Source organism: Gavia stellata, chromosome 12 (genome assembly GCF_030936135.1).
Source record: "Gavia stellata isolate bGavSte3 chromosome 12, bGavSte3.hap2, whole genome shotgun sequence".
Lineage (NCBI taxonomy): Eukaryota > Metazoa > Chordata > Aves > Gaviiformes > Gaviidae > Gavia > Gavia stellata.
In genome coordinates, this window is record NC_082605.1 from 20,993,549 (window position 1) to 21,021,480 (window position 27,932).

Sequence of the window (27,932 nt, forward strand, 5' to 3'; positions counted from 1 at the left end):
GTAGGGTTTTGTTGTAGTACGTACATTCTCAGAAAAGAGCATATGTTTATGCATTGTGGTTTTTCTGTAGTTTCTCATCTAGTATTGCTATTTTCTCTTAGCACGAAGTAATGTATGTTTTTAAATCTGCTCAGAATCTGAGTTGGATGAAATTCTGAAACAGTAACTGTTCATTGCATTTGCATTGATACTAAGGTAAAGTACGTTTTGGGATACCATTAGGGAAGGTGTGGGTGACAGCAGTATAAAATGGCCAGGCTGCACAGCTTCACTGCCAAGTGAATGCCATTGAAGTAGCAAAGGACCAACCCTTGGAAAATCTGTCTTAAAAATAAACCTGACTTTGCAGAGCAGGGCTGTGCAGCAGGAGGTTCACCCTTTTGCAAGAGACGCGTCATTTACACTGTGCCGATCCCTTACCTTGGCAAGGTCCCCATCTGCAAGTTTAAGAGACTTTGTCCTCACAGCCTGCATAGTTACCCATCTGAGGTGTAATACTTCCCCCCAGGTAGCACTGTGACTTCAGTGGTGGTCTTCGCAGGACAGCTGTAGCAGTGAGCATTTATTTTAAAACTAACACATCCAATAGCCCTACGGAGAGCACACCTCCGCAGAGGTGAGAGACGTGATGAGAGCTATGCTGGGCATCAGCCCCACAGCCCTTCTCCAGTGCAGTTCAGCAGCGCGTGGTCGCTGTGCTGCACAGCGGTCCCTGGAGCTGACACCAGCCATGCTCCCTTTGCTCAAGCTCAGCTCAAGCTCACTTCCAGTACTAACACCGTGAGGGATGTGTGAGGCTCCCCTTTCGCCAAGCTCCCCGTTCCAAGGTTGGTGTCTCCATTCCTTGCACAGCTTATCCTCCAGCTCCGTAGGGCAGCAAGAATACTTGCATTTCTGTCAGACTGTACATTTAAAGGTCATAAATCAGGTTACGAACCTAAGTAGGATTTATTTCTGTGAAATTCACAGTGTTGCCACCTCTGCTGATGTTGCACAGAAGACCGGCTAAGGTCAGTCGTACGAGGACAAGTTCAAAGCCACCCAAAAGTAAGTGAATGCTTTTATTCCTTCACTGTTCTACAAGTATTGCAGTTTACCCCGATACAACCTGCCTTCGTAGCAGGTGGGAGGAGAATAGTGTGTAAGTAGGTGATAAACCGGGGCTGCAGGGTGGAGGGAAACTCGGCACCGGTTTGCCTGTTAGCACAGACAGATGAAACGTGCCTCAGAGACCAATTTCCTCTCTCACCTTTTTCTGCCGCTCATCTTTCCGTGCACACTCACGCTCTCCCGGCACTGCACACCTGCACAAGCAGGGATCTTCGCGAGGCGCGGGAATCAGAGGTACCTTTCAGTAATACAACCCGCCGGCAGCCAGGATCCCAGAGCCCCGCCTCGCCTTTCCTCCCATAACGAGGAAACGCTACTTGATGACTGCCTCATTAAATAGTGAGATTTTTTACCCCGCCTCAGCGATCCCGTTACCTCCGCGAACCGTCTCCCGGAGGTTTTGTGGCGCTCGGGCGAGCGCTGCAGAGGCCAGCGCGCCCCGTCGCGCTGCCGGGTCGGGCGGCCCCGGGCCCCTGCGGCCGCGGGCTGGCCTCCCTTGCGGGGGCCGACGAGGGGACGGGGCGGCTAGTCCAGAGAGTACGGTAGGGCGCGCCCCGCCCCCGCTGCCGGGCGCCGGGCCGGGGCTCGGCGGCCACGTCCCCGCGCCGCGCCGGGCCGCGGGCGATGTCGGCGGCGGGAGGGCTGAGGGGCGGGCGGGCGGCGCGCCCCGCGCCCTGACCTCCCGCGCCATGCGGCTCTCCTGCAAGGTGGCGGCGGCGCTGCTGGGCCTGGGCAGCCTGCTGCTGCTCTATCTGCTGGCGGGCAGCGCCGCCGCGCCCCCGCGCCCGCCGCCCGCGCCCTCCGCGCCCGCCCGCCCCGCCGCGCCGCCCGCTCGCCGGCAGCCGCGGCTCAGCCGGAGCCCGCTGCGGAGGAGCCCTGCCGGGGGCAAACTCGCCAGCGCCAGGTAACGGCGGCGGCTCCGCCTCCGCGCTCCCCGCCGGCGCCGGGACACGAGAGTTCGTCCGGCCCACGCGTGACCGGCCGGCGCCCCACGCGCGACCGCCCCCCGGTCCCTGCCCTCGGCGGGGGGCCCGCCAGCCCCCTCCTGCCCAGCTCCGGCCCGGCCGCTGGAGCCCGCCCGCTGTCAGGCGCGCCCAGCCCCACGCGTGCCCGGGCCTTCCCGCCCCGTGGGTCCCCTCTGCTGTGGCCGCTCGCTGGTGTCTCTTTGCCGCCCGGTCCTTCGGGCACTTCCCTTTCCCGGATCTTTATCCCCCCGCCTCTGCGGGTGACCGGTGATTAGAAACCCTTGTGCCAACAGCTCTGGCTTTAGACATACAAACTTTTTCCTGCGTGTTTTCACTTGGAGCGCGGTTGCCGGACATGCCACGCAAGTGCGTGGAGGTGTCACCTCCGCCTCCGGCCCCTGCGGCCGAGCGGGGCGATACCTCCTCTGCGTGCCTGTGCGAGGGCGGCCTCTGAAATAGCTGCTTTTCCATTAGTTTTGGCCTTGTTTTGAAGGCTGACGTGGGGAATGTGGTACTCGCTGGCGGGAGTCCTTGAGGAGCTGCTGTCAGTCTCGGGCGCTACACTTCTGCGAATTGTTCGTTAACGCTGCAGGGAAAAGGGAAGGTGGCTGGCTATTTCTGTGTGGTACCCCTGAGTTCCAAACTGCGAGGCACCGGCGGATTTTCAGCTGTTGAGCTTTTTGTTTTGAATGCTTCTTATATGTAAATTAATTTAGCAGAACTTTAAAAAAGAGTTTGAAATCGTGGTGGGTTTTGTTCCCTCTTGCAGCACCTTACAGGCAGAACATTTTTTAAAAAACTATAATTGCTTAAGAAAAAGATACGGGCAGCGTGCTTTCGGTGGGTGGAGAACTGTTTTCCCCTTTGCATTCCAACTATATTATGGTCAGTGTGACCTCATATATCTAATTAACTTGGTATGTCTTTGTGTCTTTGATTCATGATTTCACAGAGATGTTCTGAATGAAAGACTATTCCTGTTTTTTGAGCTCTTATTCCTTAACTTATTAAAGCAGTTGGTTTCTTACACGCATTGTTACCCTACTGAATGCAAGAGATGTTTACTGTGGCTGAGAATGGATCATGGACAGAATTCAAATGCATGTATTAAAGCAGGATTATTTCCACTAGCAACTGTACCTCCTGAAGTAATTTTTCTTTAAGGCATATCTCTGCGATTATCATGGAAATCAAGAAGAACTCTGAGGGAAGGAGCCCAGAAAGTATGAAACTGCTAGAGAGTGTAAACAACTGTTCCATTTCAATGAGCTTTTCAGTGAGCATCTTCGTGTTCCAAAATTTGACATTATCTAACTTTTCTATTATTTATTGACTTTGCAAGTACTTTTTAGAAGGTCTGCAACACACAAACACACACAAAAGAGAGGAATGCTGTATTTAAAACATGCCTTTTCTTCAAATTTTTTATTTGGTTGTTTTTTTGTGGGGTTTGGTTGCTGTTTTTTTTCCCCTCACATCTGCTGGCAGGGCATGATCCTGCACTGCTGGCACCATCAGGAGTTTGTATGGCCGAGAAGCACAATTCTGTGGGTCCAGTTCTGCCCCTTGCTGAAAGATTCTCTATTGTGTTAGTTACTACTAAAATAAAATTTATTTAAGTGAGGGTGTCCATAAAAAATAATTTTTTTGGGGGGTAACATAACATGGTCCAAGTCAAGGAGATGCCTGCCTTCTTGGAAAGGCAGAAATACCCACTCACGGGTGCCATTCTGGAACGAATCACATCCACAGTCACACGGTGAAGGCATCAGGTGGTGGGATCTGCTTGGCTTAAAAAGCCTGATCCAAGATGCACTGAAAGCAGTGTGAGGCTGTTTCCAGGGGGCTTGAATTTGGAGTGGAAGAAACAGGCAATGGTTTAACTAGTTATTAACTTCAGGAGTGAGCATTCTCATTGACTTAATAGGCTTTGCTTATGCATGTGCTTATAGTAAAGCACATCCAATGTAACATGCTGAATCGGGGTTGTTACTGCCTGTTCATTCCTATAATATAAATAATTATTATTTTAGTTACTCCTTATGAGCAAAGGAGGGTTATTTTTTTATTTTTTATTTGCCGTGAGAGATCATGTGTAATCTAACTGATTCATTCAAGATAATAAAAAATCTGATTATGACTATGTAAGATCTTGTGATCCAATCATGGTGTAGGTGTTCATATGTAGACCGCATGATTGATTCAAATAACCTTAGTGAAGTGTTGTCTATGTGAATGTAAAAAGTTGTTTTAATTCAGTTTTGCCAAGCTGATTAGTGTAGTTTCGTCAGAAGGATGCAGGTCTTGGTCTGAACTCAGAAATAATCGAAGATGTTACCTAGGATGTGCATTTGCTTTGTAAGAACCAGTCATGTTGCAGGCAAGGTGAATTGTAGTTTAACTGGGATTTTGTAATACTGCTTTCTGTAGTCACATGATAATGATAGAAGACATTAGTTTTTAAGTTTTAAGAAGTGCAGGTTTCTTCTAATGTAAGCAGTCATACATGATAAAAGCTTAACTTAGTCACGTATCATTAGCTGGCTGATACCTAGAAAGTGTTAGTAAATATGTTAATGTGTCCTGCTTGGGTCATTAGATAATTTTAGCAAATTTAGATGAGCACTGCATGTAAGTTTCTGGTTAGCTTTGAAAACTGATTTTTGATGGCGGTTTTACTGATCCTTCCTCTTGGAAGTGACAAGTCCTATGCCTTCAATAAGATTTTTTTCATCGGAAGAATTGTAAGTATGTGCCAGACCAATGTGTGCAAAGTATCAAAAAGCAAAAGGGTTATTTTACATTTGAAGGGCAGATGTGACCACACTCTCTATTAAACCAGCGTGGCAAGGCTGGGGAAGTGAACTTTTGCCAGCACATTTAGTTCCCTGGAAGTAACTTTTTCAAAGCAAAACATCTCTTATATGGCAACCTGTCAAGATACTTTTTCTTTGCAGCCTGTGTGCACGCACATGCAAGTTTGGCTTGAGTTTGATAGCCTATAATAACATGCTAAAGGCCCAAATACCTCATACTTGTCTAACAAAGACCCCACTTGATAAAAGAAGATAAAAACATCCATTCTGGTTCTGAGTGTTTTTCTCCCTTTTCTCAGAGTGTTAGAAGGAGGTTGAAACTTCAACAATTTTTTGATTGTCAGCAGCTACAGTCAGTTTTGTCCAACTGCATTGAAGTGAGAAAACTTTATTTAAAAACATTTAGAGCCTTTCTAATTTATATTTTAAAGTGTGTGAGAAAATGTGTTTCATATAATGGAGCCACTGTTGGGACATTGACTCAGCGTTGACTGTCAGGGAAGGAGCCTATTTAGTGAATCACCAGTTTTGATACATTGCCTAAATCTAACCTTGTTTATGCTGCAAAAGTAAATGAGATCATGATACGAAGAAGGTTTCAAAAACTAACAACTGTATTGCATTTTGTAAGAATCTGCATGCATTATCTTTCTCTCAGGAATAAATTTGAAGACTTGAATAGATTAGCAGGCTCTGTAATGAGATGGGAATGCATTATTTTGAATGGATCTGGATTGATTTAGACAGGTTTGGGGTTAATTATGTTTGAGACACTTTGGCTGTGACTAATAAGGAAATTGCATGTAATCTAAACTTTAAGACCTAGAAATATACACTATTGTGCTTGAGCACTCAGGCTTCTTTGGCGATGTCAATACCCGTGCCTGTCAGAAAAAAATGTGTGCAGTAAATAAAATACCATTGGGCAACTGGATCGGAGTTGGTCTGTATTGTTGGAAGGCCTTTGCTATAAACATTTTCTCATGCTACGTCTTACCAAGTCTGTCTTCAGCTGTTTCATAGGGATGTATTCTGCAAGTGTTTTGGGATGCTTTCTGTAGTGGTTAGTCTTAGGCAACAGTGCTTAATTTTAAAGCCATAGAATAATATAATAGAAGAACAGGAGGAAAGGGAGAGCGGAAAGCAATTTTCTCTGAACAGATGGGTAAAACAGGGAACAGAGCAAAGAGTTTGACATAATGTTATATTAGTTAGATTTATAATGTATCGACAAGCTACATTGATGTACGGAAATTAGAAGGAGGATATCAAGGCAACAAAGACCTTGTGTATATAGTTTCGTTATTTGTTCTTGTCAAACACATTAAACTTTAAGGTCCAGGTTACGGTATTGATTTAGATACATTTTAAATGTTTAATTTAGGTCATAAAATCCAATTATAGACTCTATCCATAACCAATAAGTTGGACTATAAATGAATGAATGCATGCATAAATATTACGAAGAATTGGCTAATAATAATAATTGTAGTACTCTGTGGATCTATGTGCTTTTTAATGTGCTTGGAAGTTTCTTGAGGTAGGTAACTGTTACTACTGTAACAGCTGTTCCCATTTTACAGGTAGGACAATGAAAGCATAAAGAATTAATGACTCACTCAAAGCTTTGCAGGGGCTGACTTACTGAAATAGAGCCAAAACCAGAGCTCACTTACCCTTCAACCACTACCTGAGTACTTCTCTGTGTCAAAAGCCTATTAATGTCTTAGGCTGATAACCTAGCAATATATTTTTTTCTTGCTTGCCAGCTGTTTATTCTATGTAACAAATTTTATCCTTTGTACAATTTACCACAGTATTAGCTTACTCCATCCTTTAAAACAAAATACGCATCTTTCATCTATTCCATTTGTTGTAATGTCTAGTAACATCTGAGCAGGTAGTGTTTTGGAAAACTCTTAGCTTCCCAGTATGTTTGCATCAACCACTGGTAACTACACAATAAACAAACATTTGTAATTAGAGGACGTATACTGTATTGAATCAGGATTCAGTGTGTACCTTATATGAAACTCAGCTTAAAGAAGGCCTTTCATTAAGCAGTAAGTCTGTCTGAACGAGAAGGCTCCTGGTGCCCAGCCCAACCTACCCCGGTAGAAAAGAAATAGCTGCTCCACGGGTATGAGCTAAGTTCTAACCTCCAGTTTCTCTCTTGACAGCACATGGTGGAGGCCCTCTTATCTTCAAGAGGGGATCCAGATAAGCCAGCATAGCCATTTATTCTGTGTAAAGCAGAAGCATCCTAGATGCTGTCGGTCAAACTGGAACTGTTTTGGTTTGAAGACTTTGGCCATGTCCTGCAGATCTTTAAGGAATATCCTTTCATCCATTTTTTTCTCCCTGTCCCTTCCCTTCCTCTCTGCACTGTACATACATGCATGTATAAGCAGAGGAGGGAAGGGCAGTTGTGATGTTCTTTGCTGTAATCCACTCATTTGCCTTCCTAGCAGTTTGACTTTGCCTTTACACCTGCCTGTTTTCAGACTTCTGGACAATAACAGTAATTTCGTAAAGGCTAGGCTAAAATTCCTGTTAAATGCATCCTGCTATGTCACTCTTGTATCTCCCTTTCCAGCTCACTTTGTTGTCACAGTCCTCTTGGTTTCCTTATGTACTTATAAAAAAGATGCAAAATGTTGTGTCCCAGCATTCTTCTGTACCTCGTGCTACCTTCTTCAGTAACTGTTGCCCTCAGTGTCCCGGACTACTATTAAGATAGTTCAGATACTACCTTGTGCTCCTTTTCTTGGGGATTTTTATTCCTACTTAGGCCATTGCAGGCTCCTGAACACATTCAGCCCAGGCCTTCATGACTCATAATTACTCTTCTCCAAGGCTCAGCTTTCTCCTCCACACTCTGGGGCCAGGGAGGTGTCTGTGTTGGCAGGCGGGATGTCTCTCCTTCATCCGTAGCTCCCATGGGCTTATGGGGCATTTTGCTTTCATCGAGGGTTGCTTCTGCTGGGTCTGTTTGTTGGAAGTGCTTGTCTACATCTGCTGGATTTTTCGCTACAAAATAGCTGCATAATGGAGAGTTCACTGTGGCTAAAATTTGCAAAGAAAAGCTTAGCACTTTGTTGTTGAGTTTTGAAGCGTTGCAATTAAAGCTTAGAGTTTAGTCCCTCTCCCAGTGAATTCCATTGCCACAAGCTGTATCAAAGCAGTTCTCATCCTGCATGTGGCTTGATTTAGAGACTCAATTAAGAGGAAACATTAAAGAGATAGGGAGAAGGGGGGAAAAGGGGATCTGTGTGAGCAGCTAATTATTCACTTCAATAATTCAGTGGTTTTTACACTAATAGGTTGGAAAGTAAATACCGCTTTACATAGATGTAGTATTCCATTATTTATGCACTGATGAAATTGGAGTTTAATTAAGACTAAAGCCTAAGACTTTAAACCCTTAATGAAACATGTTGCTTTGTATAGTCAGTAAAGTACCATTGGCTGGTATTCCTTAACACAGAAGTGGATTGCTTTGTAGTATAGAACGCTGCTGTTACACAGAGCAGCATTTTAATGTCTGGAAAAAGATAATGACAGCTTTATTAACTGTCATTTTTCTCTTTATTTAGAACTTCTCTTTCTAGAATTAGCTTTACTGATTAATTGTATGTATGTAATTGTGTGTGCTGAGAAGAGGCAGGGATTGATGTCCTCTGTTCAGTGATATGTCAAGAACTGCTAGTGATCTATGATTAGCCTTTTGAACTCTCCTATAATGATTACGGTGCTTGTGATTTAGTTGCTTTGTCAGCACACATCCATCTAATGGAGTATAAATGCGATCCGTGTTGGAATGTGAATACAATACTGTAGAAGCATTCCTGGAGGATGTGGTTTTACCTCCACACTGATGGGGGGGACACACAAAATCAAAAGGCTATATTTTCAAAATGTCTTCAACTCCCCAAAAGAGCCCTGATTTTTCTGGCTAGCAAGTAGCTTCAATTGCCTTTTAACATGCAGATTCCCCTATAGTCTGGCTGAAATTTATTTAAAGCCTGCACAGATGGGTGCAAAGTGAAAAACCCATAGTTTGGCCCTTGACTGCCTGTGGAATACAATCTGATTCATCTGGGACATGTGAATATGTTTGTTTTTAAAAATCTGTTTTAGCAAAATTTTAGGCATTCCATTGGGTGACATGGAGAGCAGTCCTTTGAAACTATGCCAGTACCTTCAGGCCAGGATTAAGGCATGCATTTTTAACAGCAAAATTAATTAACTCTTAGAATAATTTACATATGGATGGAGTGGATTTTTTTAAAGTATGGATGTCTCCTTCCAGTCTAGCCAAAAGCTATGGGCCTGGTAATGAAATTACTGGATGTAGTTCTGTAATCTGCATTGTGTTAGAAAGTTGGCTAGGTAGTAATAAGTCCGTTCTGGCTTCATAACCTTTAAACTGAAAAAAAAGAACCCCTCTCATTTGCACAGAGCAAGTTGTTGTCTGGTTTGAGGTGCTATTGAATTAATTTCTTCTGTGTATGTAGTGCAGTGATTTACGCAAATCCAGAAATGTAGGAATAACCAGAAAAATTCTGAAAATAGCATATTTCTTTTAACAGTCTTGATTTGTACCAATGACAAAATTGGCATGCCACTTGGCATCTTCTGTGGATAGCTAATCAGAAGAAAAAATTCCTGATCCCCTACATAGTGAAAGAGAAGAGAAAAACCCCGATATCTATTAATGCGGAATTCTCTTCGTGTTTACCTCAGTATTTTTTATATGCCTATTTATGATTTTTCAGGAAGCCTGGAGAACAGAAACATTCAAAAGAGCCTTCATCTTTGCAATGCATGCATCTGGCAGTTGTGGCATGTGGGGACCGGCTGGAAGAGACGCTAATCATGCTGAAATCAGCAGTTCTCTTTAGCAGCAGGAGGCTCTGTTTTCACATTTTTGCTGAGGATTCCCTTAAGCCTGAATTTGAGAAGAAGGTGAGTTTCTTTGTCATTTGGTAAATAAATACATGAATTAGTTATAAGCTGCAAATCTCTGAACAAAATTACATTGAAATCAACAAGTAGCAACTAAGCACTTTTTTACTGTACACAGTTTATGAATTCCTTATGCATGCGTATTTTTTTCAAAAAAGCTTTATAACATGTAGTGTCTAATTGCTCCCCCCATGTCTTTCAGTTGAAGGAATGGCCTTCCTCATATACAAAGAAGTTTGAATACAACATTTACCCAATAACCTTCTCGGTAGGAAATGCTCAGGAATGGAAAAAGTTATTCAAACCATGTGCTGCCCAGCGCCTTTTTCTTCCGGTAAGGCACCTGGATTTCTGAGTAGGTCACTTCAGGAAAAGGTTAATTCCACAGAAAGGAAGCTTTGCTGGTGTAGTATTAAAACCATTTTCAGGCTGAAACATCTGCTTAAAGATATTTTAATCTGTGCTTTAGCTACTTAAAAAAAGAAAACAGAAATCCAGCCTCGCTTTTTCTCCTGCTAACAAAGAATGTGTGTTTCTTATTTGTCTCTAGTTCCATTAGCCTCTCAGACTCTTAAGACTCAGTGCAAGAGCTCTTTCAGGGCAGATGCTTTCAGGGTAGATGCCGCATGCCTTCCATAAATAACATTCTTTTCAGCGTGCAGTCATCATATCCTCTTTACCCATTATCTCCCTTTCCATATGTTAGCCCTTAGACTGATGCTTTCAGCAATCCCTTTTCCTTGAGTTTTATTTCTTTTTCCAAGACTGATTTGCCCTTAAGGTAATAATTTCAGTGTGCTCAAAGTCCGATTTCATGCAAGAGCCCTGTGTATCCTGGGATCTTCAGGTTCACTGAAAATTTGTATTCTTTACTGTATAATACTGACAGTGTCATAAACTTGGAAAATATTTAAGGTTGCTGGAGAGAAAGAAGGTGTTGATATCAAGTTTGCATATGCAGAAGTATCAGAAATTGAAAGAACTTTTGCATAAAGTGATTTCTGTGGAATTGAGAACATGTATCAAAAATATCTTGTGCATTGTTGTTGATTGGGGTGACTCCAATAAAGTGACATGCTATTCACATGATCCAGATTTCTTCATTGCTGTCTTATGAGAAATGGGGGGGGGGTGAAGAAATCTTCACTTTCTCAGATGGAAACAATCAGGAGACAGCTGCACGTCCAGATACGTAGACTATGAATACATATGTGAGAAAATATGTGCTGTCAGCAGTTCTGTTTATCTGCCATTTAGGGGTAGACTATCAAATGCACAAAGGCCAGATGGGCTGAAAGTAACTCCAACTTCAGCAGGGATCCTCTCTTCCCTGAGTAAATATTTATATCACCTGGAAAATAAGCCCTAAGCGTTAGCTTGTTCAATCCAGATTGTTTGTAAGGGTGTACTCAAATGGGGTGGTTTTCACTGGGTAAACACAATTCTTTGTTCTTCCTATTTCTGTGGTATTTTTTTGTCACTTTGGTAGACTCTCATCACAGCAACGGTTTCACTTTTATTTGTCATCACCCTTCTGATGACAGAAAAGGGTTATGTATTCATGTTGATTCCTTGAGGCTGGGCAGTGCTTTTTTGGTTCCTTTTTTGTCTACTCGCATGTTGCTGAAGTTCTCCAGTAACTTCTTGTAAGAAATACTAGACTGTTGCATGTTGTCTTAGCAAAACCAGGAGGCAGCCTGAACTGTAAATATTTGTTTCCCTTGGGGCAATTGCAAAATGTTGTGTGTGGTCAGGCTGAGGTTTATGGCTTTGAATAGGAAGGGTTGTCCAAGAGTAGTTGCAGCTGACGCTAAGTTGATACGGGTATAGTAAAGAAAACAAGTTGTAGTAATAGCTGAGGTGGCAAGTGTCCAGTTGGACTTTTGGTACTCAAGTTTGCAGCCTGGCAGAACCTTAGCCTGTTTCTGGGTAATTTCAGCCACCATTATTTTTATCAGTGCTTGGTAACTAGGTTCTGATGTCCCCTTTGAATGAGACAACACTGTAGAAATCCAGTCTGCACACAGCAGGAGCGGAGGGTTTCTAGTGTTATTGTTTAGAGAACTATTTTGACTTGTATTGTAAATAAATACCAGCAGGATGTCAGTATCCTTTTTTTCTTATCCTCCCCTGTCCTAAGCATTTTCTCCTGCAGCGCATAAAATGTGACCGGATTTAGGGAGGACCCCAGGAGAGTGGTAGTTGAGTTTATCAGCTGTTTAGTCCTCAGTTGTGCAAATTGTCTTGCTCCTGATAATGCTAAGCCTGAGTGGAATGTGAGTCTTTGATTCATGAGTGCCTCTCCTACCAAAGAAATCTTTCTCCTGCAGCACCAGCAGGCATGTGAAAGTGGACAGGAGGGTAGGAGGAATGTTTTAAGGGAAAATTGTGTAAGAATCTTTCAATGGTTTTACTCACTGATAAAACTAGAGCTATGGGATGTGATCCTGCAGCTTGTAGTAATGAACTATTTTGTCCTGGGTAACAGGTTGATGTACACATTCCCAACTTGTTGAATCTGCTTGGGTTACTAAAATATTAAGATCATACAGCATCCTACATTTTGTAGAGGCATTCTGTGACATCTGATCATGTGTTTGCTACTTACATACAGGGAAATTAGATTGAGCCTCCATGTAATCTCACGAGTCTAAATCTCTTGCTGCAGTCTACTACAATAAAACCATCAATGGGATTTGCAAAGGCAGAGTAAGGAAGATGTGGATCTTAACATCAGCACAAACTGAAACTTTAAAAATAAACTAGGAGGGTAGTGGTCTCAGCAATCACTTGAAACTGTTTTGTAATACTAACATGGATGTTAAGACACCAGGTGAAAAACTGTCTTCTGGTCTCACGAATGTTGCATACCACAGAGCTGGCTTGCAGCTGTCTATATTGCTGTTTTGGAGCTACCAAAACAATCGGCTAAAGTATCATGAAATGCTTAAGGGATTTTTGGATGATTTTAGTTCTAATAGTAACTAACATTTAGAACCCTTCTCAAAACACTTAATCTACTTAAGAGCTTTTAAGGTAGATTAGCAATATCCCTGTATTATAGCTGTCCTCTTGAGTACGCTCAAGTGTCCAACTCAGTGGATCAGTAGCAGCACTGGGAATAGATGCCAGGGCCTTATCTAAACAAAAGTCTCCATCTCTGTTGTAACTTGAGTTAATTGCTTACTACAGTTAAGTTTAGTAACTCAACTTTGTGGTACTGCTACATTAGCATCAAGATTTGTGATTTGTCCCTAATTTTGGATAAAGCTCTGATAAACTGCTGTACTAGCCATTGCAAACCATTAGGTAGCACAGCTTCACAATATACCAAGATGTGTTTACACAGTAGTGTGTTATTACTTGCCAACCTCGCTAACACAGGGAGAATCTATGGAGACAGAAGGTGTGAAATCAAATTACAGATAATTGAGTATTTAAGTGAAGCGTTAGGCTAAATATAGCTAGTTCTGTGCAAAACTTTTTGACAGATTTACTAAGAACACTCTATAGAGCTGCAAAAAAATCACACCTCTTTTAAGCTGTAAGCGCCTGTAGAGCGAGGAAGAAGACAAGTGCCGTCAAGCCGTATTCCTGACCATTCATTTCAAAAATCACAGTCTGTCAGGTGTGTCTACATGGTTTGTGCTAGCAAGTGTGAACGCAGACTACCAGACGCAGTCTTGCGTTGCTTATGCTCCAGGTCAGATGCATGTCATTTTTAACCTGCAGTCATGTCCCTCTGGTTAGCCCTCCTGGCAGGCTCAGCACGCTGCCAGCCCTAATTGTGCAGCGTCTAGTTCAGGCAGAGCAAGCTGGAGCAAGGTCTCTTGTACCACAGGCTTGCCTTGTGGTACTCAACTGCTTTTGACATTGAAAATCATCAGAGTCAAAAATACATAGTCTCCTCTTGTATGCTTTTGAATAAGTAAAAGCTAAATTCTGCTTTAAGGGCTGTGTAAAGCCTAAAATATTTTTTTGAAAACTCCATTCAGCTTGGGAACAGTGCTTGGGAACAGAGCTTCCTGAAAGCTGTGGGACACTGGGAATGCCAGAGTTATTTAAATGAAGTTTATCGCTGGTATAACTCCATTGAAATCCCAGGAGCTATGCAAGGAACTCTTACAGCCGCAATTTCTGAAATTAAATTCCCCTACCCAAGGCGAAGTCAAATGCACAACCAGAAGAGGATGTGATCAATTCAAACTGACATGTAGGTTTTAAATAAGTCTTAACACTTCACATGTGAAAGAGAAAAGTGTGAAGGGCTTAAAGGAAGCAGCACAGCTTTTCTTTTAGCCTGCTGGGCAACACCTCGGACACAGGAGGGGCAAGAATCTTTTGACAAACCAGAAAGGGGAGCGTGTGAATCCTGAGTGGAGGGATACAAGGCAGAAAGCGTGCGGTCAAATGCTGGTAGGCACCCACTTCACAAAGAACTGAAATACCTGCTTGAATCCATTTATATATAGGAAAATTATTACAGTCCATTGACTTCCACAGACTTAAATTTATGCGTATGTTTATGGCTACCGAAAGAACACTTTTCTGCTGGAAGACGGTGCCCAGGCTGTCACTTATGCTTCGGAGGTGTGTCTATATGCACCCATTAAACTTCCCCCTTAACCCTCTGCTGGAAAATGCCTCGACTTGTCTCTCTGCTAGGGCACCCTTAGAAAAAATCTTACCTGGTATACAGTGTGCTATGGATCCCTCAGACATAATCTAATAGATTCTGCTCTCTTTGTATTCATGTGTTATCTCCTGTCTCAGACTAAATTTGGGGGTGATTTTTTTTTTAATATATTTTGATTTTATATGACTTCATGTAGTAAGTGTCTATGAATTAGGGCTTGTAGGTGCTATAGAATAATATACAATATCCAGGATATCCCTAAGCTGAAAAAACCTTCCTTCTTTTCAACTGTCTGTCTTCCATTGATTTACTCTTAAAGTAGCTGTCTTATTTTACTTGGTGGTTTTTTTTAGTATTGGACTCCAGGATACTTAACATTTGCAAATATTTGCCTCTGAGCTCTTACTGTGTTATTGAACTATTTGTATCATTCATTTACTGATACCTTCACATGCTGTTCTGTATTTTTTGTGGAAAAATGGTGTATTGCTATAACCTTCCATCCAGCAGAGTGATCTGGATTATGTTGGACTTGCTTACATGGAGTTTCTTGTAAGCATAACTTGCCTTCTCCTGGTTGTCCTGCTACGTAGGAAGAACATGTAGTTATCATGTCAGAAATACAGGTCAGGGATTTGTTAAACTTAGCTAAATGTCAGTCTGAACCCCAAAGTGTTCAGTCAGGTGAAAAATCTCATTTAAGTCTGTACTCACGGATTTGGCATCTTAGTGGATGCCTGTTGAGCATGCTTAAAGGTAATTTTTCCCCCCACTTGTTCAAAATCTTAATGTTGTTCACTCTCTTTCACAGTTAATCTTCAGTCACAATACATTTCAATTTATGTAAAATTCAATTTCTTTAGTAGAATTTATTAAGTTACCTGCATAAATAGGAAAGTTTGTCATTAGTATCATTGCAGTTGGATGAGAGAGTGATTGTTCTGTTCCATGGCATGGTGAAAATCAATAGACTTTTGGATTTGCTTTTCAAAGAAAGAAAGAGAGAGAAATAGGGCTTTTGGCTGAGACCAAGTAAGAAAATTTCAGTCCTTCAGGAATTTTTGGACAGTTTTAGTAAATAATGAAGAACAACAACAAAAACACAATTGGAACTGACGGTCAACTTTAGCTAATGGTATTTATTATCTAACAAACAACCTTACAAATAGCTGGTGCAAACATCAAGGGAGTTTTCTTGGACTGTTGAAGAACTATAATTTGCCCTACTAAAATTAATGACTGAGCATGTAAGGATTTGGGTAGCCACAAGGGGGAACATTGTCAACAAGAATAGATTAAATATCCTGGATCTAATTTACAGTTTACACCCTTCTGACTTGACTAACTTTACTGTGGTTATTCCTGATACAGAGTCTGATAAAACAGATCAGAATCTGACCTGATAAGTTTTAATATGACATTTCTATTTACCAAGCAAGTTTTATTCTTCAGGAGGATGCATATACATTTTTGTGATCGATAGGGTTTTCTTAATTCATGTGAAACATTTGTATATATTAATACTGAGTGTAAGTCTCCCAGAAGCACAAGGTTGTAAAAGGAAAAACAGTCATTAGAAGGGCATAAGGAAACACGATACCAAATGGAGATGAAAAGTTTTCTGTTATACTAGCTTACCCTTTCTGTCTGTGGAGGAAGCTATATGTTTCATCAAGGTATGCGCTAGCCAATGCAACTGCAGGATCAGGATCTAAATTAGCTTTTGTGACAGATTGTAAAAGCATCTTTCATACGCACACAGAGTAGCAGATTCATAAGATACTGTATAATAGATCATTTTCAATAGTAAACCTTTCACTATCCTTGCTATACAGTGTGCAAAAATTACATGTTTTCTACAAATGGTTAATTTTTTTTTGTACAATACCACTTACAGACCTTTAAAAGAGCTAACAAAGCTAAGTAAATACATATTCTTTGCATTTTATTTCTGAACTGATTCTAAATAGGCCTTGCAGGGTTTTTTTGAGAGCTTAGTGGATTATGAAGGTTATATATATAGAAGGTTTTTTATATATATATGAAGGTTAGAATCCAACTTCTGTGGCCTGGTAGCTGTTTTGCTGTGCAGTTTAAAAAAACCGCAACAAACAGCAAGCCGGTAACCTGTTGTTCCTGCGTGTAATTACATTTAGCTGATAAATCAATAACCTCTTTCAAATTATCAGGTTAAAATAAAAGTACCTTTTGCCAATAATCTTCCTTTTTGTTGTCTATTTGGTTTCTTTTCCGTTTCTTCCTCTCCTCGCTGTGCAAACCCAAAAGGTCATTTTAAAGGATGTGGATTCTCTCCTTTATGTGGATACCGATGTTCTCTTCCTGAGGCCCATCGATGACATCTGGCACATCCTGAAAGAGTTCAACTCAACACAGCTAGCTGCTATGGCCCCAGAACACGAAATACCAAAGATTGGCTGGTATAGTCGATTTGCGCGTCACCCTTATTATGGGACAACTGGAGTCAATTCTGGAGTGATGCTAATGAATTTAACACGGATACGCAACACTCAGTTCAAGGTGAGAAGAAATACAGCTGTTGCAGAAACTAATGATTTATGTATTTTTCACATCTTGTAAAACTTAGTATAAAATTATATAAAGTTTGTCATACAAAGAATCGGAAAAATATAGAATATATATTTGGATGCTAAAAGCAATTATAGTGAAAATGATTATTAAAACAAGTGAAAATTATTATTAAAACAAGTGAAACTTCCTCAAGAGGCTGGAGCACTGAGAACTTGCAGGTGAAGTGGTCTGTTAGCAGTAGTAAAAATGGCTTCTTCAACATTTCCTTTTCCCTTGAAGGTACATGACAGAATAAACTCAAGGATCTTCAGAGCAGTCACTGTATTGTTTTTAGAATTGGGAAGCTTTATGTAAATATCCAGAGAAATTGGTAATTTTTTGCATCTGCTGTAAATAAAATTTTGTATCCTGCTGCAGAATAAGTGATTCCATGAATTGATATAAATGAGAAGGGAACATTTTTTCTGACATCTCCCCTCTTTTGTGAAAGACCTGACTTGTAAAATCTCTGTTTGTTTCCTTGAGCGTGTATTCTCTAATCTCTTTAAAAACTTTATTTGCCCCGAGTGGTCTTGTTTCTCAGTGAAGGCCAGCAATTTCCTATACCATTACAGGAACAGCTTGAGTAAAAAAAAAAAAAAAGCCCTTGCTCTTAATATAATTCCCAGGGAAGGGAAGATAATTTTTAGTCTGCACTTTTCATCGCTTTTATACCACAGTTTTCACCTTGTCCCTGCATTTTTGTATTTTTCCCCTTTTTCTCCCTCCTGTTGCTTAGAATAGGAAGATTGTGAATAGCAGGAGCTGACATCAGAGCTAGACCCGGGAGACCTTGCTTTCCTGTTTAGATAAACAAGAGCACAGTCAGCTCTGCTCTTCCGACCCTATCCAGGTCTAACATTTCCTGGCAGTTCTTCATTTTTCATCTAGGTATCTGACATGGCTTAGCAGACTTACAAATATGTGGGTGCCACACTCTGAGTCATATATCACACACTGCTTCTGTTTTTCTGCCCTGCAGAACAGCATGATACCGAGTGGTTTGACTTGGGAGGAAATGTTATATCCATTATACCAAAAGTACAAAAATTACATTACATGGGGAGACCAGGATTTACTAAATATAATTTTTTACTTTAACCCAGGTAAGTAATGATTCTTGAAGTCATGATTATCTGTGTTAAGAAAATTTCTTGAACTTGAAAAATTAAATGAAAAGTGCTATTTTTTATTTATGATACGCATAATGTACTCTGGCATGAAGTGAATGTGTAAGTGCACCTAGGATTTACAACCTATGAAAATACTTCTGACAGTGGTGCAGGTAGTGGGGCTCGGACTTGGTTCCATTAAATATGTAAATCTGTTTTCTGAAGATTCTGAGAAAATAAGAAAGTGTAACATTAATGGTCAAATGCAGGAATGAAATTAAAGTTGTATGTGTGCTTAAGAGCATCACTGAACCAGGGCCTAGATGAAAAAATGTTATTGTTTCAGATGTTTATCCAAATGTGAAATTGCCAAAGCTGTGCTCTGTTTTTCTGAAATTCAGCTGAATTCTGATGTTTGTGCAAACAAGTAACAAAGCTAATATAAACAGAAAATGGACACAGCCATTGAAATACCTCTTCTAAAACTGTTGCCCTCCCTACTTTAGCTCCTTCACTAAAAGTTACTTTTTGAGAAAGATGCTTCCAGCCTCTTAGCAGAATGATCCAGCCTCAGCAGGCACCAGGATGGTGTCATCTATGTTCTGCTGCTGAGATTTGTGCATTTTCTACTCTTCCGTATTCTGCCTGCTCTGGGACTGTGAAGAGCTGTGGAGGACTTCAAGTCTCTCAAAACCTTGTTCTCAAAGAACAGATGGCATAACCCACCTGTCCTAGTGTGGACCAGCGTGACCAATATGTATGTACTTGTCAGCCCAGCAAGATGTCATATTTGATTCCTGCCTGTCACTCTTGCACAATGTCTCCATAAACAACTTGTAACATTTCTGGTTTGTCCTTTGTCTCCTCTTGAATTGGAGTTGTATTCTCATGAGTGTGTATTTCCAAGGAACTGGCAAGTTTAGGCATCTTCATTTTAAAAGGGTGTGACTTTTTCTGCAAGTGCTGAGACAGTTTCTGGAAATTCAGCCTCTTGTAAGTATTTTGCACTGATCACACAGAAATTACTTCAGGCACTTCCAAAAACAGTAACATCTGAGAAATGCAAGGATTTAAAAATTGTAGCATAGTATGTGCTTCCCCAAGAAGCTGAGAACCTTATTTCATGGTTCTGAATATGCTGAGTATCCGTTCTTACTTGCTTTTCCTTGTTTCCTATGTGACCCTGTATTCCCTCAAGTGATCTTAAGAACAGAATAAGTTTGGATTTATCTTCATTTATTCTCTTCCCTTTTCTTTTTCTCTAAGGAGTCATAGGGTAGGTAATTGGATATACCCAAATCCAGGCAAATAAAAGGAGAAAGCAAAAGCAAAGCAATAAGCTGTTTATTGCAGACAGATGTCAAACATCAGTGTCCCTGGTAGACCATGTATTACCCTCAATCCTAGGGCAAAAATAAAGTGGAAGAAATCTTCATTATGAAATCATAAATTAATTTCCAAAAATAAATGAATGTTATGGGAATAGGGTCTAGTGGAGAAGAAGAAGCAGCCAGATTAGTTGTGAAGTCAAACTCAAGCTGCTAACTTAAGCATGGAGGAAAAAAACAAAGATTGCAAAAATGTTTTAATTTTGTGATGAGAGTATTCTCTATCAAATCCACATGTTGAGACTCTTTTCTGCACCATAGTCTGTCTTTTCCTTGTAACTGGTAAATATTTTTTTACGAATTACATAACATCGGACTGCACAAGAAAAGAAGACAAAAGAACTGGATACAATTAAAACAAAAACTAGATTTTCCTGAGGCTTTAAGCTGCTGGATTGTTGAGACTGGTCTGGGAAGGAATCAGTCAAGACTGTGCAGTGCATTGGCTTAAAAATACACAGAACTGTGTTATCTGGGGCCTGAAAAGACGCACCCTTTTTCCCATCTCCGAAGGCTGTTCTGATGATTAATGGATCTGAAGGCTCGCAGAGCAGATAGAGTTTGAGTCCAGCTGTGGCAGCAGAAAATGCACAAAAGCGTCACTGTGAGGAGAAGATCAAGAATACTCAAGTAACATGTACGAAAGCTAAGAAGCACCCAATGACATCCTCTCCCTGTAGTGACCTGCTGATGAGCTGTACTTGCAAACACCTGTTCAGGGTTACCAAAAGGATCCCTGTTAACTGTAACAGGGTTTGGATCAGGCATTACTGCTCTTCCTGCCCTTTCAGCAACACTGGGGAGCAATTCTGCATGTGTGATAGGTCAGATGGAATGGAAACCACTTAGAATCTACTCTTTCTTGAGCAGTCTCCTGCTGGAGAGGCCTTAAGGGAAGAAATGTTTCAGAAACTTTTTTTCCTACTTCTTCAAGAACCACACAGGACCAGCTGCAGACTTCCTGGGAAGCTAAGAAAAGCCAAGTGAAGAATTCAATCTTCAGTGCTTTTGACATGACCTGCTGGCATAGTGCAATGATTCATTGTGCTCCATTTCTGAAGCGAAAAGGTCACAGGGACTGGCGTGATTAATTATAAGCCTGTTGCAAATACTGTGGGTGCATAGAGAAGGTTTAAAAAGAAAAAAGTCAGTAGGAGAAAGGAGGTTACAAGCCCTTTTGAGAAATTAGGCTTATCTTTAAATAACCTGGACCTGTGAAATTAATGGATGACAACTCTTAGAAGGAGTGTGCATAAAATACACTACCTCTTCTGCTCTGCTGTATCTCAGTATAACAAATTGTCATAGCCTCAATGAAAGCGTCAGCAGCAAACACTGGATATGCTTTGCAAGCTTTCCCACGCTGTCTCCAGAAGGATTCAGGATTTTGCATAACCCTCACTGCTGTGTGTGCTTCCCTAATCATTTCTGTAACTCCAGAAACTTCTTACTAGGGCAGAGGACCCTGGATAGTGCTACCTGGTGTATATTCTCTGGGTTTGATTCTGTCACTTTTAGCTTTGTAAAATGCCCTCTTGGTTTATGTTTGCACCCAGTCGTTGTGTTGCCCTCTCTTTCTGTTAGTTCAGGTCTAACAGTGCTGAGATGTGTATAGTCATCCCCTGGGGAAAGGAAGTTTCTATGTCTAGCTGCTGCATGGCATATTTGCAAAAGAAGTAACTGAATTTTTTTCTGGTCATCAGTCCCAGCTTTTTCACAGAAACATGGTTTAATTTGTTGTAACTCTTCTTTGACATGTCTTTTTTTCTCTTCCCACCCCCCCCCACCCCCACCCCGTCTCCCCTGATCGACGTTGGCAGAGTGTCTCTATGTGTTTCCATGTCAGTGGAACTACCGGCCAGATCACTGTATGTACGGAAGCAACTGTAAAGGTGCAGAAGAAGAAGGTGTCTCTATTCTGCATGGAAATAGAGGTGTCTACCATGATGACAAACAGCCTACATTCAAGGCACTCTATGAAGTGATACGTGATGTAAGTCTTCTATCTCGATAGAGGCAGTCGTTTCATTTCAATGTAGATTACTGCTTTAACCGGGTCACTCAGATTGCTATTCCAGCAGATCAGGCTGAGCGTAGTTGTGCTTTATGTATACCCATCAGACACAAAATAGCAAGGTTGCTTTGGCCTCTCCTGTCTTAATGCATGCATGTATTTGAGATGATTTAAATGATCTTCCTTCATGTTATAATAAACTTCTAAGTAAAAAGACTGATAAATTGCTTTTCTATAATACCGGAGGTGGGAAAAAAGTGTTTGAATGGAGTTCTTCATGCTGATACTGCAGCTCTGGTCCATAAATACGCAATGGAAGTTTGTCCTCCCTGAGCACCTAGTGCCTCTGGGCACATGGAAGGCCGAAGGTTGCATGCAGACACAGGTCCATGTTTCCACTTTGAATGTTGTATGCGTACAACTCTACTCTTTAAAATATCTGTTCTGTTACAGTATCCCTATGTTAGTAAATCTCCTTTAAGTACAGACTCTAGAAATAGTTTCTGGGAAGTTGGCTATGTCAGGTAATAACGCCCAGACAAACTTTTCTGAAAGCGAGCACTCTCAAGCAGACCAGTGTTTGAAGTTGATAGGCTTTGATGACACTGGGAAGGTGAGCGACAAGTCATTGCCTACCTATACAAGGTTTTATCTTACAGAAACTTCTAAAATGCCATTTTGTAACTAGTGAAAACTAATAATTCTTTTTTTCTTTTCTTTAGTTTCCATTTGAAGACAATCTCTTCCAGTCTTTGTACTACCCTCTGCAGTCTAAATTTCTGGATACAGTGCACACTTTATGTGGGAGAATTCCACAAGTATTTTTGAAGCAAATTGAGAAAACTATGAAGAAGGTGTATGAAAATCGTGTCATCGTCTACTTGGGGGCGAACCACAGATACTAAATGTAGCTATATTTTTATGCAGAGGTTTTAATTCTTGCACCCCCATCTCATGAAGCATATAAATGAAGACTATGAACTCTTTTACTGAAACTCAGACTTAAAATATTTTCCTTATCCAATTTCCTAATAACCCCTGAAATTACAAAACCAGAAGAAATCCTAGAAGTCTACCTAAACTGTCCTTTCTTAGGCCTTTTGTTCTTTCTACATTTCTCTTGGTTGCAACAGGGGGAGTTGATGATTCTCACTTTTATTTGATGAGTTTAGTTTGGTTATTTGTTTAAGAACAGCTGTATTCACTGTAACTTTTTTGAAGTTGTGCAAAAGCTTGTACTGATTTTAGGCTTAACAAAGATATTATGGTTTGAGCTATGTAACATATAGGGAACATAACTCTTGAATGATAGGGCAAATATTCTTGACTGTAATGAGAATGCTGAATTACAGAAAAGATCTTGTGATAGGATGAGTTAAAATTTACTATAGTAAGGGAAAGTGGTTGCTTAAGATTGCACTTCTGTCTGAAGGCATATTACCTGCTGTTCTTCACATGTAGGACCTAAGATTTCCCTTACTTAAAAAGATCAGGGGAATAGAAGTGCCTGTTTACTTCGTATTTTACAGCACTTTTTGTCTAGTGATTGTCATTTTTCCTCTCTGCTCTTCAGTAGTTTTTTGAGGGCTTCTCATGAAGGAGTTAAAAGGAAAATAATTACAGCATAAATAGGAAAACAGTGTACAAGAAATGGGAGGGGGTTGCAGTGGAAGCTGTGGCACCCACACAGCTAAAGGAGAACAGAAAGAGAATCCTTTCTTGCATGGAGTACAGTCATGGTCTTCCCCTCCAGTCTCTTACAGTTTTAAGAATATATTCCCTAACTTGGTAATACTAATTTCATTAGACACAGCCCAAGAATATTGTGAATGAAGAGTATAAAACCAGGTACTATTGATCTGTTTTCCTCTTTAATTAATCCTCTTTAATTGCTATTTACTGCACAGTAACAATGCTATGCCACTGAGAAGCGTTCTTCCATCCCTGTATTGGGAGACTGAGAATGCTGCCTCTGACCCCGCCCTGGGCTCCGCCAGAAACCTGGGCATAGAAATGTATTTCTGCCTGGCACTTTCGTTCCTGGAAGTCGAGAGTTTTATGCTAGGAACATAATGAATAGCCTCAAAGTGAAAGAGGATACGAGATGGCTTTCATGTTTATTTAAAATACTTCATGTAGTTTAGATTTCGAAAGTATGATGATCATCTTAGGATATGCACAGACAAGAGCTTATTAAAACTCACAGTAGCTGAAAGGTGCTTGGGACAAGTCACTGGGGAACTGAAAGTGCAGACGCTCTCAAAGAGCAGTGATACAAGAGCAGACTCCCAGAGGACATTTTCTGAGTGTAAGCCCTGAGGGGTGTGTGTAGGTGAGTGCTTAAAGAAAACAGCAGAGAAAATGATCTTACTTTTCAAGTCTGTTCAGCAAAAAAAAATTAGCCATGACTTGTAAGCACTCGCTTTTATATCTAACAGGCAAAGTAGGAGAGGGGTGAGGAGGGTGAGATACATGAAGCTTTTCGCTAATGAAAGGGAAACTGATACAGATTGTATATCATGTACATGTAACATACACTTATTAGAGATAAGTACTTGGAGTGTGTGGATGAGGGAAAGGGTGTTTCCTAAGTTAAAAAGTAGGATTTCTGAGGAATTGCAGTTTTGGGGGTTTCTACCCTATTGAGTCAGGACTGATGCACAGTTTCTTAAGAAAACAGTCTCCAGGAGGAAGTCCTTTTAGCTTGCACATTCCTTTCCCCTTGTGTGGCAGCTCATGAGAGGAGGGAAAATGCAGGCCTTGCTGGCATCTCAGGCTGCCAGATAAACAGGCTGTACACAGCATCAAGTGCCGACAAACTTTTTCCAAACACTAGAGTGTGAAAATGTCTGTGACACATCCGTAAGCGTGCTGTGTGAATGACACAGCATAGCAAACGGTATCGCTACAGAGTCATCTCAGTAGAGGAGGTGTTAAGATAGAAGCTTGGAATAAGGCACATACAGTCTTGGTCCTCGCAATGTCTGTGCTGGTCCTCACAGGCATGACAGACAAACAGAAACGTCTGGTGTTTGCGCCTCTGTGTGCTGCAAATTCTAATCAACAGTTTGTACGTGTTTCTGACTCAGATCCGTTATGTTACAGCCTTTGCCACGTAAGTGTAAACTGACATATAAAGGACAGAGGCAGCTCTGCATCTGTTTTGATTGAAAGCCCGGAATTTCCTAGTGGGACCCAGAAAGGCATTTAAACTTAAGTGTAGATGTTACTGTTTCTCGCAAGTTGCCTTAGTATTTCCTATTTTAACTGAAGTTTTAGTTGCCACTTAAAAAGAACAGTACATTTCTAACTACAGAGAAGAGTTTGAGAATGTAACCCAAATGAACCTTGAAGACTTCAGAACCAGAAGGCAATGAAAGGAAAAATTCAGCAGGCTGTTTTAAAAAGTTTAAGATAATGTAAGCCTAACATATGACAGGTAAACCTTTTAGGCTAGCAATACTGAGAACTTGTAAAAAACATTAGCTTGCTTTTTGATCTTTATTTTCAAGTATCGGGGTAAAGCTGACTGTAGGTCAAACGAGGATAGACGAGACTCATGCTGGGCACGCTGAATTCCGCATTTCTATGGTATCTACAAGCCACAGAAAATTGCAGAGCAAAAGTCTTGTTGCCCAGACAGTTGCAACTCTGGTGCTAAGCCTCTGAAGTTTCGGAGGCTGTGATTGTGTAAGCTATGATTCAGCAGAACCCTGCAACTATGGGCACATTAAAGTGAAGGAATGGAATTCATTACAAAACAAAGGCATTATTGCATATAAAATGATCAGAGCTTAAAACAGTGCTTTTTATGTTTACAGGAGGTGCTACATTATGTTTAGAAAGAACTGTTATGTTCTCAACAGCTATTAAAATTTATGAAGTATATGCTTTAACATGAAGACTTTTGTTAAGGTAATATCAACTTGCAGGAAGAATGGGGGAGGTTCCCCCCTGCTATGCTTTTTCTGAGAGAAAAAGCTATAATTTGAGCTCTCCAAAGTGTTTTAAAACAATTATGTAACTTCGATTTTTTTGTTGTTAGAACTGTTAATTTATATTTTATTACAGCTTCCAAAACCATGTTATATTTTGGTTTTAACAGTAGTTGATTCTAATAGTAATCTTATTTAGAAACCAGTTTTCATTCATTTCGTATTTCATACTTGTGGCTAATTCCTTGTTAATTAGCCTTCATTTATTTTAATAATGGGATGTGTAAATACTTATGTAGACTTTATATCCTCATTTCCCCTTCCTCTCGTGTATTTTAGTTATTTCCAATGGTATAATGTAACCCAAACACCTTTGCTAATGTAACACCTTGAGCAGTGTCATCGTAACATAGGGAGGAAACCAAAATAGTTTTCTTTAAATGAACAGAAACTCCAGCACATGGAATGTATTGATAACAAAGGAGAAGAATCACCTTTCACACTGAGAAAGAAGGAGCAGGGTACAGCCCAGAGAGCCGTGCCTGGCTTATCTGAACGTAAGCCCTAACCCAGCAAATGCCTGATACTCTGAATTTTGCCCGTGTAGTCAGTAGGCTTATATGCAATGCGCAAAGTTAAGCATGTAACCAAGTCCTTGCTGTATCAGCGTCAAATATTCAGGTTTCAAATTTGCGATGTTATACTTGAACTTGCCGAAGACAGATAAATAGGGGCTTTATGTTAAGAGCTGCTGAGCACCTCCTTTTAGCCCAAAGCCATTTGAGAAAGTGTCAGGCTACCAGTGCGCATTGTACAACAAAGAGCTGCCAGAGCGGGAAGCATTTGGTTGCATCATTTATATAATGTGAGAGTTTTTCTAGGCTATTTGCCTGCATATTACAGAGTGGGCTCAGATAGCTTCGCTGTCATTTCACTTACAGGTGGAAACTGGAAACTGCTCTGTGTGTGTGTGTGTGTGTGCGCGCAGACACAACAAGAGCGTATGTGTAAAGAATTCCATACCTCTTCTCTATCATTTAATTGCTTGTGTATTTTTATTTGACAAGTGCACCACTTGTTTATAGCTCCCAAGGAGGCCTAGCAGTGCATTTCTGTGTTGATTAAGATCCTTTGGCTTACAGTACAAATAAATGAAGTTTTAAGCAAGCTCTGCCTTTTGATAGTTTTCTTTTAAATACAAGATTTTTGTGTGCGTGTGTGGTATTAGTGATGTTATAGTGTATGTCTGCATCGAGCAAAGAAAAATGTTCCTCTCTTACAATTTCACCGTAGTGAGAGAGTATTAGATTGGATATGTTACTGGAAGAGACAAATACATACCGTTAACTTTCCTCAAAGTGCTAATGTGTCATGCTGCAACTCCAGTTGTGTTACAGTGACCATAGATCACAACCTGCTCTCAAAGGAAACCAAAGTTTTACCTTTTACTCTTATTTTTTACTATTTCTCCGTTATCTTCTGCTCCTTAGAGGATTTCGTCATTTAGCATCATTTCCCTTCCCTTCTCTTCTTCTTGTATTTAATTTTATTTCTTTGACACTCTTGTATGGTCGCTGCTGCAATGTCCTTGGGTTTGCTGCGACATCTCTGTGTGACAGAAGCTTGTGAGCTGTCTATTCAGCCAAACCAGCTGTCCGCCTGGTGATGAAATTGTTTCCTTGCTTGCTCAACTTGCTCAACTGTATGGTATGTTGGGCTCAGTCACGCTCTCTTTGAAGTCAAGAATAAAACTCCCATTGATATTCATGAGAAAAGGTAAGGCCAGCTGTACAGTGCTTCTCATCGCTGGCCTGGGAAGTGTGTAGTTGTGTGGTGTTTGGTTACATGTTCCGTCATCAGACTGGTTGGTGACGTCCTGATCCAAGATTTTTCACTCGCAAACGTGGCTTCGGTCAGCATTGCTGTGGGGAGAACACACAGTTTTTCCAGGGTACAGGCTAGGCAGAGGTAACACAGGCACAACAGCAAACAGGATGGGCATTTACCTGTTGCGGGTGATTCAGAGGAAGGGACCTGAACCGTGATCTCCCACATCCCTGTTGCTGCACTGCTGGATTCATTACCTCAGTCTAAATCTCGTTGGCTGCCGCTCTCCTATTTGGAACAAATAAACTCTCAGCTCACTGAAGCAAGGCCTTGGAGCTCAGCTGAGGGACCTGGGTACTGGAATAGTTTCTTTCTGCCCTGCCCTCACTGCTGTATGCACATCAATAACCATGGCTCTGGCTCCAGGAGACATTCTCATCACATTGTCATGGAGCACCAAGTCTAAACAGAGCTCAGCTATGATTTTACATTCATCCTCGTAAGTATGATCCTAGTAGAGATAACTTCTCTGCATGTTCTGTGACATTTAGAGCTGGGAATTAAGTACCACT

General features: G+C 41.1%; 1 protein-coding gene across 1 annotated transcript; it reads left to right on the forward strand.

Moving 5' to 3' along the window:
* The first annotated feature begins 1,799 nt into the window (after positions 1–1,799).
* Positions 1,800–26,694, forward strand: GXYLT2 (glucoside xylosyltransferase 2). Its single transcript, XM_059823288.1, has 7 exons — positions 1,800–2,014; positions 9,670–9,859; positions 10,062–10,193; positions 16,782–17,033; positions 18,067–18,190; positions 21,405–21,577; positions 22,321–26,694. The coding sequence occupies exons 1-7, from the start codon at positions 1,800–1,802 to the stop codon at positions 22,501–22,503; spliced, it is 1,269 nt and encodes a 422-aa protein (XP_059679271.1). The 3' UTR covers positions 22,504–26,694.
* The last annotated feature ends 1,238 nt before the right edge of the window (positions 26,695–27,932 follow it).

Bases quoted from the DNA above. Each gene is read 5' to 3' on its own strand.
- GXYLT2 (XM_059823288.1), top strand. From the start codon at position 1,800: ATGCGGCTCTCCTGCAAGGTGGCGGCGGCGCTGCTGGGCCTGGGCAGC. The intron at 10,194-16,781 runs GTAAGGCACCTG...CAAACCCAAAAG, and splicing joins CCCAGCGCCTTTTTCTTCCG to GTCATTTTAAAGGATGTGGA. The intron at 17,034-18,066 runs GTGAGAAGAAAT...TCTGCCCTGCAG, and splicing joins TACGCAACACTCAGTTCAAG to AACAGCATGATACCGAGTGG.